This window comes from Plectropomus leopardus, chromosome 22 (assembly GCF_026936395.1).
Source record: "Plectropomus leopardus strain MGB_pleo_1.0 chromosome 22, ASM2693639v1, whole genome shotgun sequence".
Classification (NCBI taxonomy): domain Eukaryota; kingdom Metazoa; phylum Chordata; class Actinopteri; order Perciformes; family Serranidae; genus Plectropomus; species Plectropomus leopardus.
In genome coordinates this window covers 4,097,236-4,113,862 of record NC_142197.1, presented here as the reverse complement: position 1 = coordinate 4,113,862, position 16,627 = coordinate 4,097,236, and the positions used below count along the sequence as shown (strand labels likewise).

The 16,627-nt window shown below is 39.4% G+C and overlaps 2 protein-coding genes and 1 long non-coding RNA gene across 6 annotated transcripts; 2 read left to right on the top strand and 1 right to left on the bottom strand.

Annotated features, from left to right (window-relative positions):
* Positions 1-518: 518 nt before the first annotated feature.
* Positions 519-5,386, top strand: nots (nothepsin). 2 transcript variants are annotated; one of them, XM_042511330.2, is made up of 9 exons: positions 519-672; positions 1,486-1,666; positions 2,251-2,368; positions 2,596-2,714; positions 3,251-3,450; positions 4,024-4,149; positions 4,390-4,534; positions 4,684-4,782; positions 5,153-5,386. In XM_042511330.2, exons 1-9 carry the CDS (start codon positions 611-613, stop codon positions 5,321-5,323), a joined length of 1,221 nt encoding a protein of 406 aa, XP_042367264.1. In that variant the 5' UTR covers positions 519-610; the 3' UTR covers positions 5,324-5,386. The 2 variants fall into 2 exon arrangements, 1 of the variants encoding a protein (XP_042367264.1); XR_006107042.2 differs by lacking the exon at positions 5,153-5,386 and having other exon boundaries at positions 4,390-4,602; positions 4,684-4,783.
* Positions 5,387-5,413: 27 nt separating this feature from the next.
* On the bottom strand, positions 5,414-15,951 carry LOC121961440 (bestrophin-3-like). Its single transcript, XM_088072351.1, has 14 exons — positions 15,534-15,951; positions 15,259-15,421; positions 14,537-14,631; positions 13,111-13,198; positions 12,754-12,899; positions 11,042-11,196; positions 10,230-10,307; positions 9,901-10,053; positions 9,256-9,336; positions 8,941-9,092; positions 8,584-8,674; positions 8,209-8,327; positions 7,070-7,327; positions 5,414-6,878 (listed from the first exon to the last, which is right to left on the bottom strand). The coding sequence occupies exons 1-14, from the start codon at positions 15,685-15,687 to the stop codon at positions 6,497-6,499; spliced, it is 2,115 nt and encodes a 704-aa protein (XP_087928477.1). The 5' UTR covers positions 15,688-15,951; the 3' UTR covers positions 5,414-6,496.
* On the top strand, positions 8,966-14,758 carry LOC148185843 (uncharacterized). Of its 3 annotated transcripts, XR_015775440.1 has the most exons (6): positions 8,966-9,104; positions 9,212-9,388; positions 11,060-11,143; positions 11,309-11,425; positions 12,786-12,943; positions 13,030-14,758. It is a non-coding gene; the product is annotated as an uncharacterized LOC148185843 (long non-coding RNA). The 3 variants fall into 3 exon arrangements; XR_015775441.1 differs by lacking the exon at positions 12,786-12,943 and having other exon boundaries at positions 14,511-14,758; XR_015775439.1 differs by having other exon boundaries at positions 12,786-14,758.
* Positions 15,952-16,627: the final 676 nt, after the last annotated feature.

Here is a 16,627-nt window from a genome sequence, read left to right as displayed (position 1 = left end):
GTCACAACTGACAAATTCCTCAAAAATAAATTTGCAGACAGATTAAATGAATTTTGAGAGCTTATAACACAGTAGCATGGTCTCTTTAAAACAATAAGGTAAATTTTGTCTCAATTTATAACTGCCACTGAAATTGTTTACTGTAAAATTAAGATTAATCTGTACAGTCAACATTAACCTACTGACATATCTGGCATTTTTTAAAGTATTTTTTGTTTTTATTATGTTTGTTATTTGCACCTTTTCTCACTTTGTAACTGCTGCACAACAGTTTCCCTCAGGATAAATAAAGTTATATCTAAAGAGTAGTTTCACAATAAAACATCTGTAGGTCTAACTAATGTTTTCCTTCCCATTCAGCCGTATCTCGATTAAGGAAAGGTCCATGAAAATCAAGCAAATACAACTTCACATATTTTGTAATAGCTGCTCTTACAATATTTTATTCATACGATAACAATTAATGCTTCAAGTTTCAGGAACCACAAGTGTCTTTTTTTATCAGCGTGCAGAATCGTCGACCCAATCAGAGCAGCAGTGACCTCTGATAAAATAACTCCCCGCTGTCTGCCAACCAGCAGTCTGACAGACGGACAGGTGCAGAGACAGCATGTTGAAGACGGTGTTGGTGCTGCTGTTGGTTTGGACATGGACGAGCTTATCGATGGTCAGGTAGGAAAAATACTTCCATTAATATAAGTATACAAAAACAGTTACTTTTTTCTTTAAAATATTAGTCACACATAAAAACAATTAATTGAAATGTTTAAAAATGTAACTTTTTACTCCTGCAAATTTGAGATTAAACTCATAATTGACTTTCACTGACTTTTTTTTTTGTTTTATACCAGAAACTTTTAAGTGCTCCGACTTTCAGCATTTTCAGAAATTGCTTTTATAAATTGGTAGTTAAACATTTTGGAAAATAAGCTCTAGCTGGAAACTATGGGAAACAGCTAACTGAGCTCTATCCAGTGTAAAATGTGTAAAATCCCCAGAAAATCCACAATGTGATGTTTTCACACCTTGATTTAACCAACGAGGCTAAAAAATGGAGCCAGAATTGCCAAAAACTGTAGTTCCCCTAATGGCCACTTGAGACTGGCTCCAAGAGTTAGTCAATCCCCACAGACCCGCATGTTAAAATGCCCAACTTAAATAATCATGTTTACAATATTAAACATGTATTTCTTTAATTATGTTCAATGTTGTTTTATGTAACCTGTCTTTCATTGCCCTGAAATTTATGTCTTGCGATATTGACAGCAGTTATTGGTTGATGTAAACCTGCAAGTTGTGTCGAAAATAAATCAAACCAAAACAATCGGTATATATACATGTTAACACCCTGTTACAAAAATGGTTTGTATCTAAATTTAATTTTTGTCACGTGCAAAAAAGCACGTGAGCATATTTCCCAAAATGTCAAACTATTCATTAAAGAAACTATTCATTACTCCCAGACACTAAACATTTCCTCCCCAGGCTCCCTCTGAGGCGGGTGCGTTCGGTTCGTGCGATGCTGCGAGCCGAAGGCGTGCTGCATGAGTTCCTGAAGGACCACCACCCTGACACGTTTAGCCGGCGCTACGCTCAGTGTTACCCGCCCGGCACGCCATCACTGCGCCTCGGACGCTACAGCGAGAAGATCTACAACTACATGGACGTAAGAACAACAGTCTCGACAAGAACAGGTCTAAACATTTTCGACAGTTGTTGCCAGTGCTGGAACAGCAACTTTGACCGATTTAGGCTTTCATCTGAAAGGACATGCATGTGCATTTGTAGCCAATAGGAGCGCCCTCTCTTTAAAATGACCTGCGATTGGGCAAAGTCTTCTCTCGCAGGTTTGAATTTCTAAAGCATAAAATTAAATGCAAGGCATTTTAGTTATGTAGCACATTTCGGCAACAAGGCAATCCAAAGTGTTTTACATAACACAATAAAAGCATCGAGATTAAGTGCAATAGAAGCACATTATAACGCCATTAAAGAGATAGAAAATGCAAATAGAACAAGAAAGCAGAAAAGTATAAAATATGAGAATAAAAGTTAAAGTGCAGTGTAAAAAAATGAATAAATATTTGATTTAATTAAGCTGCGGCAAAAAGAAAAGTCTGCAGCAGACTTGCAGCTTTCTGCACTGAAGTGTACTACCCTGGAATTGTACTTTGAATAACACTTAATATTAAGTGTACTTTTACCACTACTGCTGTATACTAACACTGTGTGTCTCTGCTGTGTTTTCAGGCTCAGTATTATGGTGAAATCACTTTAGGGACTCCAGGGCAGAACTTCTCTGTAATATTTGACACCGGCTCATCCGACCTCTGGGTGCCTTCAACCTACTGCGTCAGCCAGTCCTGTGGTACTGCACAACACCACACACTACACACTCTACACACAATATATAACACAATGGTACACAATTCACAAAAGAGTTGGACACTGCTGGTATTCAATAAGGGTTGAGTCTGTGGGTCAGGACAGTATGACAGCATGGTTTTATGTGCTGTGACTGTGATAAGAAGTCCAAGGTCTGTGTGTGTGTGTGTGTGTGTGTGTGTGTGTGTGTGTGTGTGTGTGTGTTCACAGCATTGCACAGGCGCTTCAGGGCATTTGAGTCCACTTCGTTTCATCATGATGGTCGGATGTTCGGGATTAACTACGGATCAGGACACCTGCTGGGCATCATGGCCAGAGACACACTGAAGGTCCATTAAATTATTCTGCTACAATGAAAAGAAATCATGTCATGCTTGCAAGAAGTCAACGAATGTACACTTGGGGTATCCTGGTTCCCAGGAGTTAAGACACATACCATTTATCTGCAATGTCCCTGATCCAGTTTTATTTGAGGCTAGAATCCACCAAAAAAAGATGGCTGTGTCCAAACATAGAGCCAACTTTGGTCACAAAGCTTCCTTTGAGACATGCTGGAGATGTATCTAGGTGCATTTCTGTTCATCTTACGTAATTTAATTTTCCTGGAGTCATGGAAATACAGTAGTGACCAAGTATAGAATTGCAGTGCATTACTTTGTAGTTCCATTTATTAAGATTGTAGCAAACCGACTTCAAGAAACAACCTCAAAAGTGTAAGAGATTGCGGGGAAAAAGAGACAAATGTCAACAACTGTTGCTCATAATTCCAATCAAAATAAAATTGAAGAAGTAACAGACTTGTTTTGATGCCATTAATCTGGAGAAGCTGAATCATACCGTCTATAATATTTATCTTCTGTTCCAGGTCGGAGGTCTGACTGTTGTGAACCAGGAGTTTGGGGAGTCCGTCTACGAGCCTGGTGCTGCATTTGTGATGGCGAAATTTGATGGCGTTCTGGGAATGGGTTATCCATCCTTGGCGGAGATCCTTGGAAACCCTGTTTTTGACAACATGATGGCACAGAAGATCGTGGACGAGCCTGTCTTTTCCTTTTACCTGAACAGGTTTAACTTCCTTTTATTTCATCCTTAAGCTGTGAGTCATACGTTTTTTCTTCTTTTAAGCTCACAAGCACAACCAGTTGATATTTTTACAGTTTTAATATGTGTTAACATAACATGTTAGCCTCAATGGCTAAGGTGTGTCACTCTTAAGAAAATCTGGGCCGAACATTTGTACCGACCAGGGTCCTGGACAGGATTTCTTCTTTTGGTGGGGCTAAATGAGGGACAAATCGGTCCAGAACTCCTGTAGTCTGAGGGTTTTCAGAGAGTTACAAAGACATATCCAAGAGCTCTAGAGTCCTAGCTCCCAGGATCACTAGAATGCGAATTAATGCATTTGTTGGTAGAATTTTTGGTAGGATTAATAATTTGTTAAATCTTGGGACATGGTTTGAGACATTTGGGATCGAGCGCAATCTAATAGTTGGTTTCAAGGATTTCACAGAAGTCAGAGGGTCTCAAGAGGACCCAGAGAACCCTGGAAGTTCAGAAATGTTTGAGGTCTTTGACCGAACATCAACTATGTAAAAATTGCAAAATTAGTTAATTAAATTGTGACTTTCATCCCTGCAGGAGAACAAGCAGCAGCAACCCAGAAGGCGAACTCTTGCTTGGCGGAACAGACGAAGCGTTATACAGTGGACCTGTCAACTGGATTCCTGTTACTTCTAAGGGATACTGGCAGATTAAGATGGACAGGTTTTCCCAAGTTTTAAATTATGTTCATTGATTCATCCTAATTGTAATCTTAGCCCCAAATATAAGTCCTAAACCTGTACTAAAAACGGACATCACTGCTGTCCGTGTTCAGAGTGAATACATTGTGCAGGTGTGCTGTGCAGTACATAGATGGCAGTTTAAGCAGGACTATTAGACAACAGGGATTTGCTCACCACACACAAAAACATACAAATCTCATGAACTTTGTGTATGTTTCAGCGTGGCGGTCCAGGGTATGAGTTCGTTCTGTCCTCAAGGCTGCCAGGCGATTGTCGATACTGGAACCTCCCTCATTGCAGGACCGACCAATGACATCCTCAGTCTTCAGCAGCTGATTGGAGCTTCTCCCACAAACATCGGAGAGGTTTAACAAAAAAAAATGAATCTTAATGGAAAATTATACGTTTGTGGAGAATTCTTTAAACTTAGAAAGTAAGATAGCTGAAATTATGTTTGGTGAAGTTTTTTGATTCATTTAATCTCATTTGACTTTTACCTTTGTGTTTGTTCCAGTTCATTATTGACTGTGTGCGGTTGTCCAGTTTGCCTCAAGTGACATTTGTTCTGGGAGGAAAAGAGTACACGCTGACTGCTGAGCAATACGTTAGAAAGGTTTGTCCTTCTGTTCGTGCTTTGTCTTCTTTAGCTTGTTTTTCCAAATGGCTGACAGACTGCTGTTTTGCAGCCGTTTGTTTGTTGTGGAATACTAGTAAGAAATTCATTGATATCATGTTTGGTAGGGATGATGAGTGCAGTCAGAAGGCTATTGAGTATTCTAAATTGTTTCTGAGGGGTTTCGGAGACATCAAATGTCCAGGTTTACCACAAGATTCCCAGGAGTTCTGGGGGGATTCTCGGAAGTTTCAAGAAGGTGTTCAGTGTATGTCTTGAAACAGGGATTCATTGCGCTATATTTTGTTGACTTGGCAAATAAACTTGAACATCAATACACAGTATGATACTGGAATGTCTTGACCAACAGGAAATGCTTGGCGACAGGGAGTTGTGTTTCAGCGGTTTCCAGGCCGTGGACATTGTTACGACCGCAGGCCCCCTGTGGATTCTGGGAGATGTATTTCTGACGGAGTTCTACAGCATCTTTGACAGAGGACAGGACCGGGTTGGCTTTGCTCATGCTAAACACTCAACTTAACTCTAATCCATCAGTTATCAGATGCTGAAAGCATTATCAATAAATGTTATACAATTAAAGATACCTTATTAGTATTTTGTAATTCTTGCATAGTTTTGATTAGCTTTTATTTCATTTTTTAATTCAGGTTCAGTTTTTTTAGTGTGGTTTTGCTCATTTTAGTTAAGTTCTTGTTTAAAATTGTCTAGTTTTTGTATAGTTTTTATGGGTTTTAGTAACTGTTATGAATTGAAGTGTTTTAATTATTATGTGGGTTACTTCTGAGAGGCACAACTTTGGTTGTTCAGAATCCTCCTCAGCTTATTGTGTTGACAAATTTGACCAAATTGGGAAAGACTATAACTAAGGATATTTCCTTCCAGTTTGTTTCAGTCTAAAATGATTTCTCCCATCTAGTTTGAATTTTAGTTTAGTTTTAGTCAACCATAATAACATTGCCTTGATGACATCACTCTTACTTTTTGTTGACCAAATGGTCACAACAATTTATTTACAAAGAACAGTTTTTGGTGATTCAGCAGCATTAACACATACGGTATATTCGCAACTTCAGCTACGTTTACAAAAACAGACACTGTTATCACATGAAGACAGTATTTTGTGCCAGAAAAAAATCTTTAGGAAAACCTTTGAAGAACAGTGTTTGATCCTGAGTACGATAATTAATCACAACAAATGAGCTTTAGAGCAACAGCTGAAGTATGTTCAGTTGCAGTTCCTCTAATGGCCACCAGATGGCATCCAAGAAAATGGTATTAAAGTGAGTGGGAAAACCTCCAACTTTTCTTAACAAATTTTTCTTTCACAGGTTGAGCTCTTTGCAGCTAATTTTACTTCTAATGTGCATTGAGCTATCCATTTATCAAATGTAAGGCATTATACAGGTATTTTTCTGGAGAGGCAGTGTTTTCAGCTATCCCATCTCTGCCCAAGTTGCCCTTTTATTGTCTTGAAAGTTGACTTTCAGTATGAAGACTGTTTTGTGTTCTTTGGAGTACTGTTTGATGGTATGGGCTCAGTAACAAGGCAGTTAACCCATCCTCCAGGCCTCAGAACATCTTCGGAGGTTGGAGATTTTGAAGCCACTGTTCTTCTTCTGACTTCTTGTTGGTAATTCTTACCAGTTTGGAGAGTGTCTTTGCTGGGGCAGTATCGTGTTAACTGTATGAGTGCTTATTTGTTTTCATGGCTCTGCGACTGGGAGTCCTGGTTTTTTATTTCTTCGCTGTTGTTGGTTCCCTCCTTCTCAGTGTCCTCAGTCCCTGCCATTCCCTGGAAGTCGTGGTCGTACTCGAGGTCAGGGAGCTGCAGGGTGTCGGTTTGTGGACCAGGTGATCGTCGGGATTGGAATCGAGCTAGGCATCGTTTCCGCCTTCCAAGAGCCTTGGGGCTTGGCAGGCTTCGGACAGATGCCTTCGACGACTGCCTGGAGAACTGGAGAGAGAACTGGCGCCCCCGTGGTCGGGTTGGTGGTTGATTCTGGACGTTTAGTGTCAACCAGCGGAATTGCTTTGGTCCTAGCTGGGTGGGGGAAAAAGAGACCGGAGAGCCAGTCCTAGAAATACAAAAAATGAGTCAGACCACAAGAGGAAATGAAGAGTGGAATAGCAGGATCACATAATGTAAAGGAGAACGCTAAGACCAACTGTGATTCATAGTCAGTTTGATTTGTTTTCATTGTGGACAGAGTTAGCCAACAAGGAGTGGAAAGTCAAAATGACAATGAGCAAAAAACCAATGGTTAACCTTTCGGTATAAAAGCCTGGTGCCCCCTCAGTTGGGGATGGATCCAGTCCATTCTGAGGTTTTGCAGCTTCACCATTGCCAGAAGCATCCATGTTGTGACAGAGCTCACCAGACAATGGCGGGCTGACGACGAGTTGGGGGAAAACGGTAGAAGGCGAGCTTTCAGGGGATGGGGGGTTGCTGCTGACCTCCCTTAAGGTGGCCAGGGTATCCTTTCCAGGGGAGGGTAGACCGATGTCCTCTGGGCGTGGACTGACCCTGGATGGATTGAGAGAAGATAAAGTTGACGTCAGAGAGGCAAACTGTCAATACAATCAAACACTGTGCTAAGCACTGAGTCACTCTGCTGCCTAATTACCATAGACTTTATAACATTATCAATGTTGTCACCGTGACGTCACCTATTGATTTTTGTATTACCATTTTGAAGCCTTGAGTTTGGGATTTTGGCTGACGCCTTCTTGGATTTTTGGAACCAGAGGTGACCATATTTGGACAAGAGGGTGGATCTAACTCTAACACTAGGGGCTAGCATAGTCAGGATGGTAATGATGACGCCCCTGTAAAATTTTTCACCAGCAAAAAACAAAGCTACAAAATGCAACAAAGGGAAAAACGTAACTTCCAACTCCAGCGTAGAGGGTCTTTTAGTACAACCAAACATTAATAAAGACTTTTGGCAAACAAAACAATTTTTTCATGAACTGAAAACACAGAGATAGCGACAGCTACAGCTATGCACATTGTTGTGAATCTGGGCTCACTCCATGGTTACGTTATCTAACCCATGTTGTCGCTGTGGTAATGACTTGTCAGAAGGCAGCACCCACCTGCCATCGAAAGCAGCATAAAAAGTTTAGTGTTGATAATTGGTTAAAGAGACCAAAGCTGTTAATTGCTAGAGGCTATTCACTTTTGTTTCTCCTGTAAAGTTGAACATTTTGATATGAGGGTCTATGGGGATTGACTCCATCTTGGAGCCAGCCTCAAGTGGCCATTCAAGTAGCTGCAGTTTTTGGCAGTTCTCCCCTGGCGTCATTTTTCAGCCCCAGAGATCGCTTCTTACCAGGAACATACCAGCTGTAATTAAAACTGACATTAAAACTACCTTTTGTACTTTACATTGAGCAATACTGAACCTGAAGTCTGGGAAGAAGCTTCCTGTTGCATCACTGCTGTGTCGTTTGAAAATGGGTCGAGGAGGTCGGAAGTCGGGCGGCTCCTGAACACTCAGCAGCCGGCGGACTCGACCCAGAACCTGCAAATATCAAAGTTTACATTTTTTTAAAATATTGAAGACCATTCCCTCTCTTTTCGGACTCTGATCAAACTAATATGTGAAGAGAGAACAAAAAACTACCGCAGCAGCCAACCAGAGAACGTTTATTGAATCTATTCATCTATTAATTCATTAGCATGTTCAGGATTGTATCATCAGTATAGAGAGCATTTTCCATTATAATCATCATACTGCACTGCGTCTGTAACAGAGATATTAGGAAACACCATATTACCGACTCTTGCCGCCAAGCCAAAACTGAGTCCTGTCGCCGTTGACGACTGTCGATGACATCAGCCTCATCAAACTGCAGGATGTCAGAGAGTCTGGAAGATGGATTGGACTTTTTAATTTTGAGTATGGAACAACTCTAAATCAAATGTTACTAAACCCTGTCTTTTAATTTTTGAGGTCATCGAGGGGGAACACAAAGTTACAGTTATTGTAAACAAATTAAAATAGAAGTAAAACTGCAAACCGTAACAGTTGCCATAACAACAAAAGATGGTTACATAATTTACTCCAATGAATCGGATTGCTTGGTTGTAATTTTCCAATTTGTATTGTGTAAAGTGTGTTTGTGTGTGTTGACCCCATGTCGGTGGTGGAGCCGAGGAATGAGGGGATGCAGTAGTCGGCGGCAGCCAGCGTGTACGGCGGGCGAGCCTCGCTGTCGTTCCAGTACATGTCTTTGGTCATGTGAGGCATGTTCATGTGCATCTCATCTACAGCCAGCAGAGACACCTGGAGGGACAGGTAAACAGGAGATGGTCGCAATGAAGGAATTTTAATTTTGCTTTAGTTTACATTTTTATCCCTAAAGTTATTAACGACTACACGGTTTTCATGTCCTCTGCTTCCAGAGTTTCTGAGCTTCTGTCCAAGAGCGCCGTGATTGACTGCTGACCTGGAGGTTCCTGTCGATGATCCAGTTTGCTTCAAAGTCGTCGTCATCTTCTCCGAACGGGTTGATCAGCTGCTCTGCTACCTGACGACAACGCAAACATTGAATCTAGAGTTCAGTCACACATATATGAGAGGTATTTTTAAAGATTTGTGTCTTCAGTGGGAATCAGTGGGCTTGTGTTGAGAGACAGGTACTATATTGTTGGTGTGAGTATTTGGAAGGTATCACCAAAATATTTTCTTTAAAAATAGCCAAAAAGAACTGAAGTAAAAACAAATTACCAAATGTTTTTCTTTAAAAATTGCCAAAATAATTTTAAAGACAAAACACCCCACCAAAATTGCCCCAAAAATTTTAAAGAAAAAAGTAAACAAAAACATTGTAGAAAAAAAGAAGAACCAACGAGGATCATCTATGGGTGCTTCAAAGAAATTTGCCTCAAACTCATGAAAAGTCAAATGTGGGTTTAACCGGCATCTAGTTTCGTTATATTGGAGAGAAGGCAGCCATCTCTACGGTATCGCCAAGACTCAACAACTCACACCGAAACAATCTGAACCGTTAAATATCCCTAAAGATAAGATGAAAAATATGGATTTTTGATTTGGGGGTGAACTGTCCCTTTAAGAAACAACATGAAGTCACCTTTAGCCAACCGGAGTAGAAGAAGAACTGCAGCAGGGTGAAAACAGGGATGTAGATGTCGAGGTCGTGACCTTGGTAACCCTGGGCGGGGTCGAGGAACTGGCGACCAATCAGACAGGCGAAGAAAAAGGTGTAGACGGCGAGAGTGACGACCTAAAGAGACATCAGAGAAATTTTACTGAGCGTCCTTTCTGTCTCTGAGCGGGAGACTCAGAGCTCTGATTCGGTTACAGTAATGATGGAGGATGATGGTGATGATGTGATTAGACGAGCTGCATCCGTTTTAAACATGTTATTGTGGGAGATAATAGAGAGAGAGAGAGACTGGCCTGTGTGTAAACCAGCGGGATGCCGACCCAGTCGTAGCCGAAAAGAGTCGCACACCAAGTCCTGAACAGATTCATCTCCTGGAGAAACAAACAGATTTCTGTAAGTCAACAGGCTGATTGGATCTCTTCTGAGAAAAAACAAAACTGGGTGTCATGTTAACTACACGTCAATAATACGGTCACAGACTAACAGGGATTTTTAGGTTAAAACTTAAATGTTTTCGAAAGAAATAAAAATACATTTTCCCAAGTTTCAGAGGTTTTTATGCTTCTGAGAGGCGTCGGAATGCAGCACAGGAAATCTGGTGTTAATAAAAGTGCTATTAACCCTTTAAAACCTAAAAATAAGCAAGAAATTGGTTTTTCAAAAAGTCATAAGAAATTATATAATATTTAAGAAAAAAATATAAACAAACAAACAAGACAAAAAAGGAAATGATGCAAAAAAACAGTTAATAATTTTAAAATAAATTATTGTGAAGAAATTTTTCTGGACATTTTTCCCATTTTTTTTTTATTTGCCCCTGGGATTTTTTTTAGGTCTTTTTCTTGACGTTGCTCATTACCCTTCATATTTTTGAAAGAAATCCAACCGATTTCATCGGGTTACAAAGGGTTAAACAGCTTGTAAAAGGCATCTGAGGGGAGCACATGAGACATGATGTCGGTCCAGGTTTCAAAGGGTTCGAAAAATTAAGCATATTATTTTTTTCTGACGCCAATGATGGATGCAGCTAAGGAGTGAGACGTGCTTATCTCTGTTGAGAGCTGAGTCATATTTTTGACACACAATACAAAATGTTTGGCATCACATTGAGGATGTTCTGCAGGTCGATGCTGTCCTGGATGCGTCCCTCCTGTCGAGCTTTAGACGCCAGGTTGGAGAACCAGACGACGGGGATCCAGTACTTGAGGTGAGGAGAGCGGATGTTCTCAAACACCTTCCTCTCCTCTGGAGTCATAAAACCTGCAGACGAAAACAAAATCGTCATCAGCATCATCTTACAAAGGCTGCAGAGTTATCATTTATGCAGACACACTGATAACCATCGATGCTTGTTTTTTTGTTTCACTTTTAGGTGTGTTTGGATCAGATCTCTGAGACATGCAGGGGTCGTCCTCGTGTCCCCACAGTCCTACAGGGTCCTACATCCAGTCTCCATGCTGGTTTGAAAGAGGAGACTCACAAAGTTGCAGTAAGTTGAAAGTCATGAAGTTATATTGTTGCTCTAAGTTGATTTAGCCTTCTTTTGAGTTTTTGAGTTTTCTGCATGTGTGTGGCTCTTTATATAATACACACACACACACACACACACACACACACACACACACACATATATATATATATATATATATATATATGTAGCAGATCATATTTTGTTTCCAGCTGGGATGCTCAGAGTAGACGATCCACTGTTAGCTAGCTAGCACGGATGTACTAACAGAACTGGATACAGTGATAGTGGCTGAGTGGCCGACTCCCAGTTTAGAGCTCACATTTCACTTATTAAAAGCACAAGAAAACTACATGGAAAACACAAAAAAATAATTAATGTAGTTTTTTTTGGTATTTTTCCTTAGTTATTTGGAAAATTTTATGATTCTCTCTCTCTTTGTTAAGCTAATTTCTGGGTAATTTTCTTGTCATTTTTTTTTTTTACATTTTTTTGTTGTTGTTTTTGAAAGAAATCAAACCAAATTGCTCAGTGTTTCAAAGGTTTGAGTACTTTTGAAAGACGTCGGAGAGCTGCACATGAAAAGTGATCCAGGTTTCAAAGGGTTAACTCTAAATGATGCATGAGGGATGAAACAAACAGTTCATCAGCTCTGACTTCTGCTCTAATCGGCCAATAACGAGCTAATCCCTGGGGTCGGGTCAGACGACTCCGGGAAGGAAGAGGACCGGCCGAGAAGGAGCTGAACTCTGTCTGACTTCAGGCATTTCAGTTTGGACCCGTTAATGCAGCACAGACTATTATAAACCACGGCGGAAGAAATATTCAGACCCTTTTGGAAACATACTAACACCACACTGCGGAAATATTAATTATTAAAGTCGTGCATTTAAATCTTACTTATTTTTAAAGTATATCTCAGCAAAATGTATTTTTTAACCCTTTGAAACCTGAGCAAATTAATTTGGTTTCCTTCAAAAACATGAGAAGGCAAAGAGCAATGGAAGAAGAAATGACCCAAAAATTGGCAAGAAATTAGTAAAAACTACAAGAAAATTATCTGAAAGTTTGTAAAAAATAAATAAATAAAATCAATATAGATCAACAAGTTAAAAACAATAACACAGAAATAACCTGCAAAATGTGCTTAAATATATAACAATTTTGTAACATAATTTCAAATATGTAATTATAATCAATTATAAATATCGTTTTTTTATATTTCTAAATCTACTATTTTTTCTTTTATTACCAAGTTGCTGACTTCCCTTTTTCCTGTATAAAATCAAACATAAGCTTTAGTAAACATTATTTTTTTTACCAATCCTAAACTTTTCACCCACTCGCACCTGCCTCGACCACGTGGTCCATGGTCGGGAAGCGTTTGCAGACGGCGGTGCTGACGGAGCGGAAGATGAGCAACGATGTCAGGTTAACGTAACGCACTAACGTCCGGCGCAGCAGGCGGCCATATTCATCTTTACCCTGAACACAGCTGGAGGAAACATAAAAGCAGAAATCACGTGATGAACCGGCGAGGTGCACCTCAGGTTCCTTTTCTGTATATTTGGAAACGCTCAACATTCCTGTGCACCATCAACTAACCTCCATCTGTCTTGTTTTAGTGTCCCTAAAACCTTATCTGCATTTAAAAGATGGTTGGAGCCTTCAACAAAAACTGACGCTCACAGAATAATTGAATGTACCTGGAGATGAGGAACATGAGTCGGTCCGTCCACGGCAGGTTAACAAACTGATTCCACCATCGATTCACCACCAGAGTCACATAGAAACCTGAAACAACACAAATAAATGAACATTTAATTTCCGTAAAGTCACGTTAATGCGGACACAAATAACTTGTTGAGCACATCACGTGTCTGATTGTATTAATATTTGTGAGGATTCGGAGCCCGATAATCAAGTAACTCAAGGGTAGTGGATTGTAATGAACAGCAAAACCTCTATTGCTGTATATGTATATAATTTTTATTTTTTTCTATTTGTAAAGGTTTTCATGGCTAAGATGTTTGAGTGACGTACTGAGCATTTGTTCTATGTTGAAAATCCAAAAATAACGGTTAAAAAAATACAGCACGTGTTAGCTCGTACAGGTGTGATATTAATGAAATGATAAACTTTATTTTAATTTCATTTTTTGAGAAAACATGACAGAAACACATTGAGTGAACACATTCAGACACTGTGGCTGTGAATCAGGGAGGAGATCAGACACACAAACACTCATCCTGCTTTTAGCCTTTTCTGCTTCTTTAATGATCGGTTTCCATTAGCGGCCCGCTAATGAGGCCGCCCAACCCTTTTTTTTGTGAGCTTTTATTTTATCTCAGTGTAGCTGACAGTCTTCATGTTGTAACAAGCGAACAAAGACACATAAAGAACTCAAATGAAGTACAAGTACTTCAAAACCGTATTTAGCTGCTTTTTGTCAAAGTATTTAGTTAAATTCGCCGTTGATCCTTAAGCGTGGATCATAGAGTCCAAACACAGCGGTCATAAATCAGTCAGTGTGTTGAGCTGTGTTTCAGAGGACTAATATTAGCCGTCGACTCCTGTGATTATTAATAACACAACACTGACTGTGAATCTGACACGTCTGTAAGCTGTAAACCATTAAAAGGCCGTCAGAGGAAAGATAACGAGACGTTTAACCATTGTGTTATATTTCATCAGCTGCTGTGGAAATAATCGTTGGTATTAGTTCATTAATATGTGAGTTTAAAATATATGTACGTAAAAATATCTAAAAGTTATATAGCTGCAACAGACAACAATTGTTTATGGTTGTTAACTCTTTGAAACCTGAGAAAATTGGCTTGATTTCTTTCAAAAACACGAAGAGAAGGCAACAAGCAACTTAAGAAGAAATGTCCCAAATATGTAACAGAGGAGCCTTTTGTGTTTTGTTTTTTAATATAATTTCTTTCAGTATTTCTTTCTGAATTTACTAAACGTATTTTTTCCAAAGATGTTAATTCCTGTAATGGGTTGGAAACTTTGGATGTATATTTTGCAACTACAGAATTGACTAAAATCAATGTATTTAAAGGGACTTCGGACTGTATTTGCACCTGATTTCTTTCAGTGACAGGCAGAAACAGAGAGACGTACCCAGGACGAAGGTGACGGGGATCTGCTCCGCGTATTTATCGCAGTACATGGAAAGTTTCTCGAACAGTCTCTTCTGGTCTTCGGAGAGGACAATCCTGCAGCACAGAGGACACCGTGATTATTGTCACGTTAAATACTTAATGTAATGTGATGTGATGTTGTCAAGCACATAACAAACGAAAAAATGTTGAATTTTTATGTTCATAAAAGACACAAACAGCAGTCTGCTTGGTCAAAGTCCTGTGTTTTTTGACCGATACGTGCAACCCCACCTGCTTTGTGCAGCAATGCCACACCATAAAAAAGTGAGTAAACTTTGAAGCAGCTTGCATGAGTTTTACAAATCTAAAGCCATGAGTCTTTATACTACGTCACCTGACTTCCTCCTTTGCTCCTGTCATAATTACTACAGCCACTAGAGGTCGCTGGCTACACTAAATATAAGTCGAAATAAACCAACTACTGCAGGGTGTCATTTCTGGGGGAAAGACAGATGAAAAAGTAAATATTCGCACTTTCTTCTCTTAAAATTTGCACAACGAGCGGAGCTCGCTGGCACGGAGGAAAAAGATGCATCAAGCTTTGATAAACAACACTCGACACGCTGAATAGTAAAAACAAAGACTTGTTCTTTGAAACAACAAATTTGGACCAGGATTGAAAGAAAGCTTTCAGTGACTAATATTGCAGTCTGCAAAAGTGTGAGTGAGAAAGTGTGTGACCTGTAGACGACACTCAGCACGGTGTAGAGCAGAACGAACAGGATGAACTCTCGGTACAGCAGCTTGTAAATGCTTCCCCTCCAACGCAGCAGCAGCCGGTGGAAACTGAAGAAGGTGGCGTTGGCGACTTTACTGGAATATGTGACGGTCATCCTGAGACCACCTGACGGACACACAGACTTTTATTGCATTTACAGCCTGTCTAATCAACACTGCTGTAACATCATGACTGTTTTTATTGATCTAAATAATCATTTTAAAATAGTTTTACTCACAGAAAAAGACGTCTTTGTTCTCCCTCGGTGTGGCTTCTTCCTCTTCGTCTTTGCAGATTTGTTTCTGCCAAATGCCAACCAACCCCCCCCCCCTCCATCCCTCTCTCTCTCTCTCTCTCTCTGCTGCTCTCTCGCTCCCTGTTTCTCCCACCATGATGCTGTCCAGTTGCCCAGTAATGCCAACACACACACACACACACACACACACACACACACACGCACAGCTCCAGAGTTGTATTGATGAGCAGATGAGCTAAATGTAGTCATGTTACAGCTCTGTGTGTGTGTGTGTGTGTGTGTGTGTGTGTGTGTGTGTGTTGGCATACTCGGCAGTGGAGGTAAACACGTATAAACAGAAACGCTGTCACTGACCTGCAAACCACCCAATCACAGACGCAGAACACAAATTAAAAATATGTAAGACGTATATTGTTTTGATGGAAATTAAGTAGAAAATTGTTGACTTTGTATTAAAATAAGTTTTTCCCATTTACTCCAATCGAGTCAGTTTGTTTGAGCAGCATCTGGTGGCCATTAGAAGAACTGCAGGATATTTTTTGAAGGAACAGTTCAACATTTGAGGGAATAATCTAATTTACTTTCTACTCATATTTCTATATTAGGCTACTGTTATTCATTGTTTTTTTTGAAGAGTCATTTAATTGATTTTCTGGTCTATAAATTTGGCTTGTTTTGCCTTCATTGTTTTATTGATACTGTGGGATTTTTAATATATATATATATATATATATATATATATATATATATATATATATATATATATATATATATATATATATATATATAATTTATTGTATTGGAGAACAACTAGACCAGTGTTGAAAGAGTCCATATTTAGTCAGATTTAGTTATTCAGTTTGTATATAAAGTGACAAGTGATTACCAAAATTTAGAAATTAAAAGTATAAACATTACTTAATAACAATAATAATAATAATAATAATAATTAATTTTATTTGTAATGCACTTTACATTTGAAACAAATCTCAAAGTTCTACATGATAAAATGGGTAGCATAAAAACTGACAAAAAAAACCCCAACCAAATAACTTAAGTAACAGCAAAACCAGACT

Excerpts from the sequence above, each read along its gene's own strand:
- nots (XM_042511330.2), top strand. The coding sequence starts at position 611 with ATGTTGAAGACGGTGTTGGTGCTGCTGTTGGTTTGGACATGGACGAGC. Across the intron at positions 673-1,485 it reads ACGAGCTTATCGATGGTCAG|GCTCCCTCTGAGGCGGGTGC; the intron begins GTAGGAAAAATA and ends TTTCCTCCCCAG. Across the intron at positions 4,535-4,683 it reads CTCCCACAAACATCGGAGAG|TTCATTATTGACTGTGTGCG; the intron begins GTTTAACAAAAA and ends TGTTTGTTCCAG.
- LOC121961440 (XM_088072351.1), bottom strand. The coding sequence starts at position 15,687 with ATGGTGGGAGAAACAGGGAGCGAGAGAGCAGCAGAGAGAGAGAGAGAG. Across the intron at positions 14,632-15,258 it reads GTGCTGAGTGTCGTCTACAG|GATTGTCCTCTCCGAAGACC; the intron begins GTCACACACTTT and ends TCTGTGCTGCAG. Across the intron at positions 11,197-12,753 it reads GGACCACGTGGTCGAGGCAG|GTTTTATGACTCCAGAGGAG; the intron begins GTGCGAGTGGGT and ends TTTCGTCTGCAG.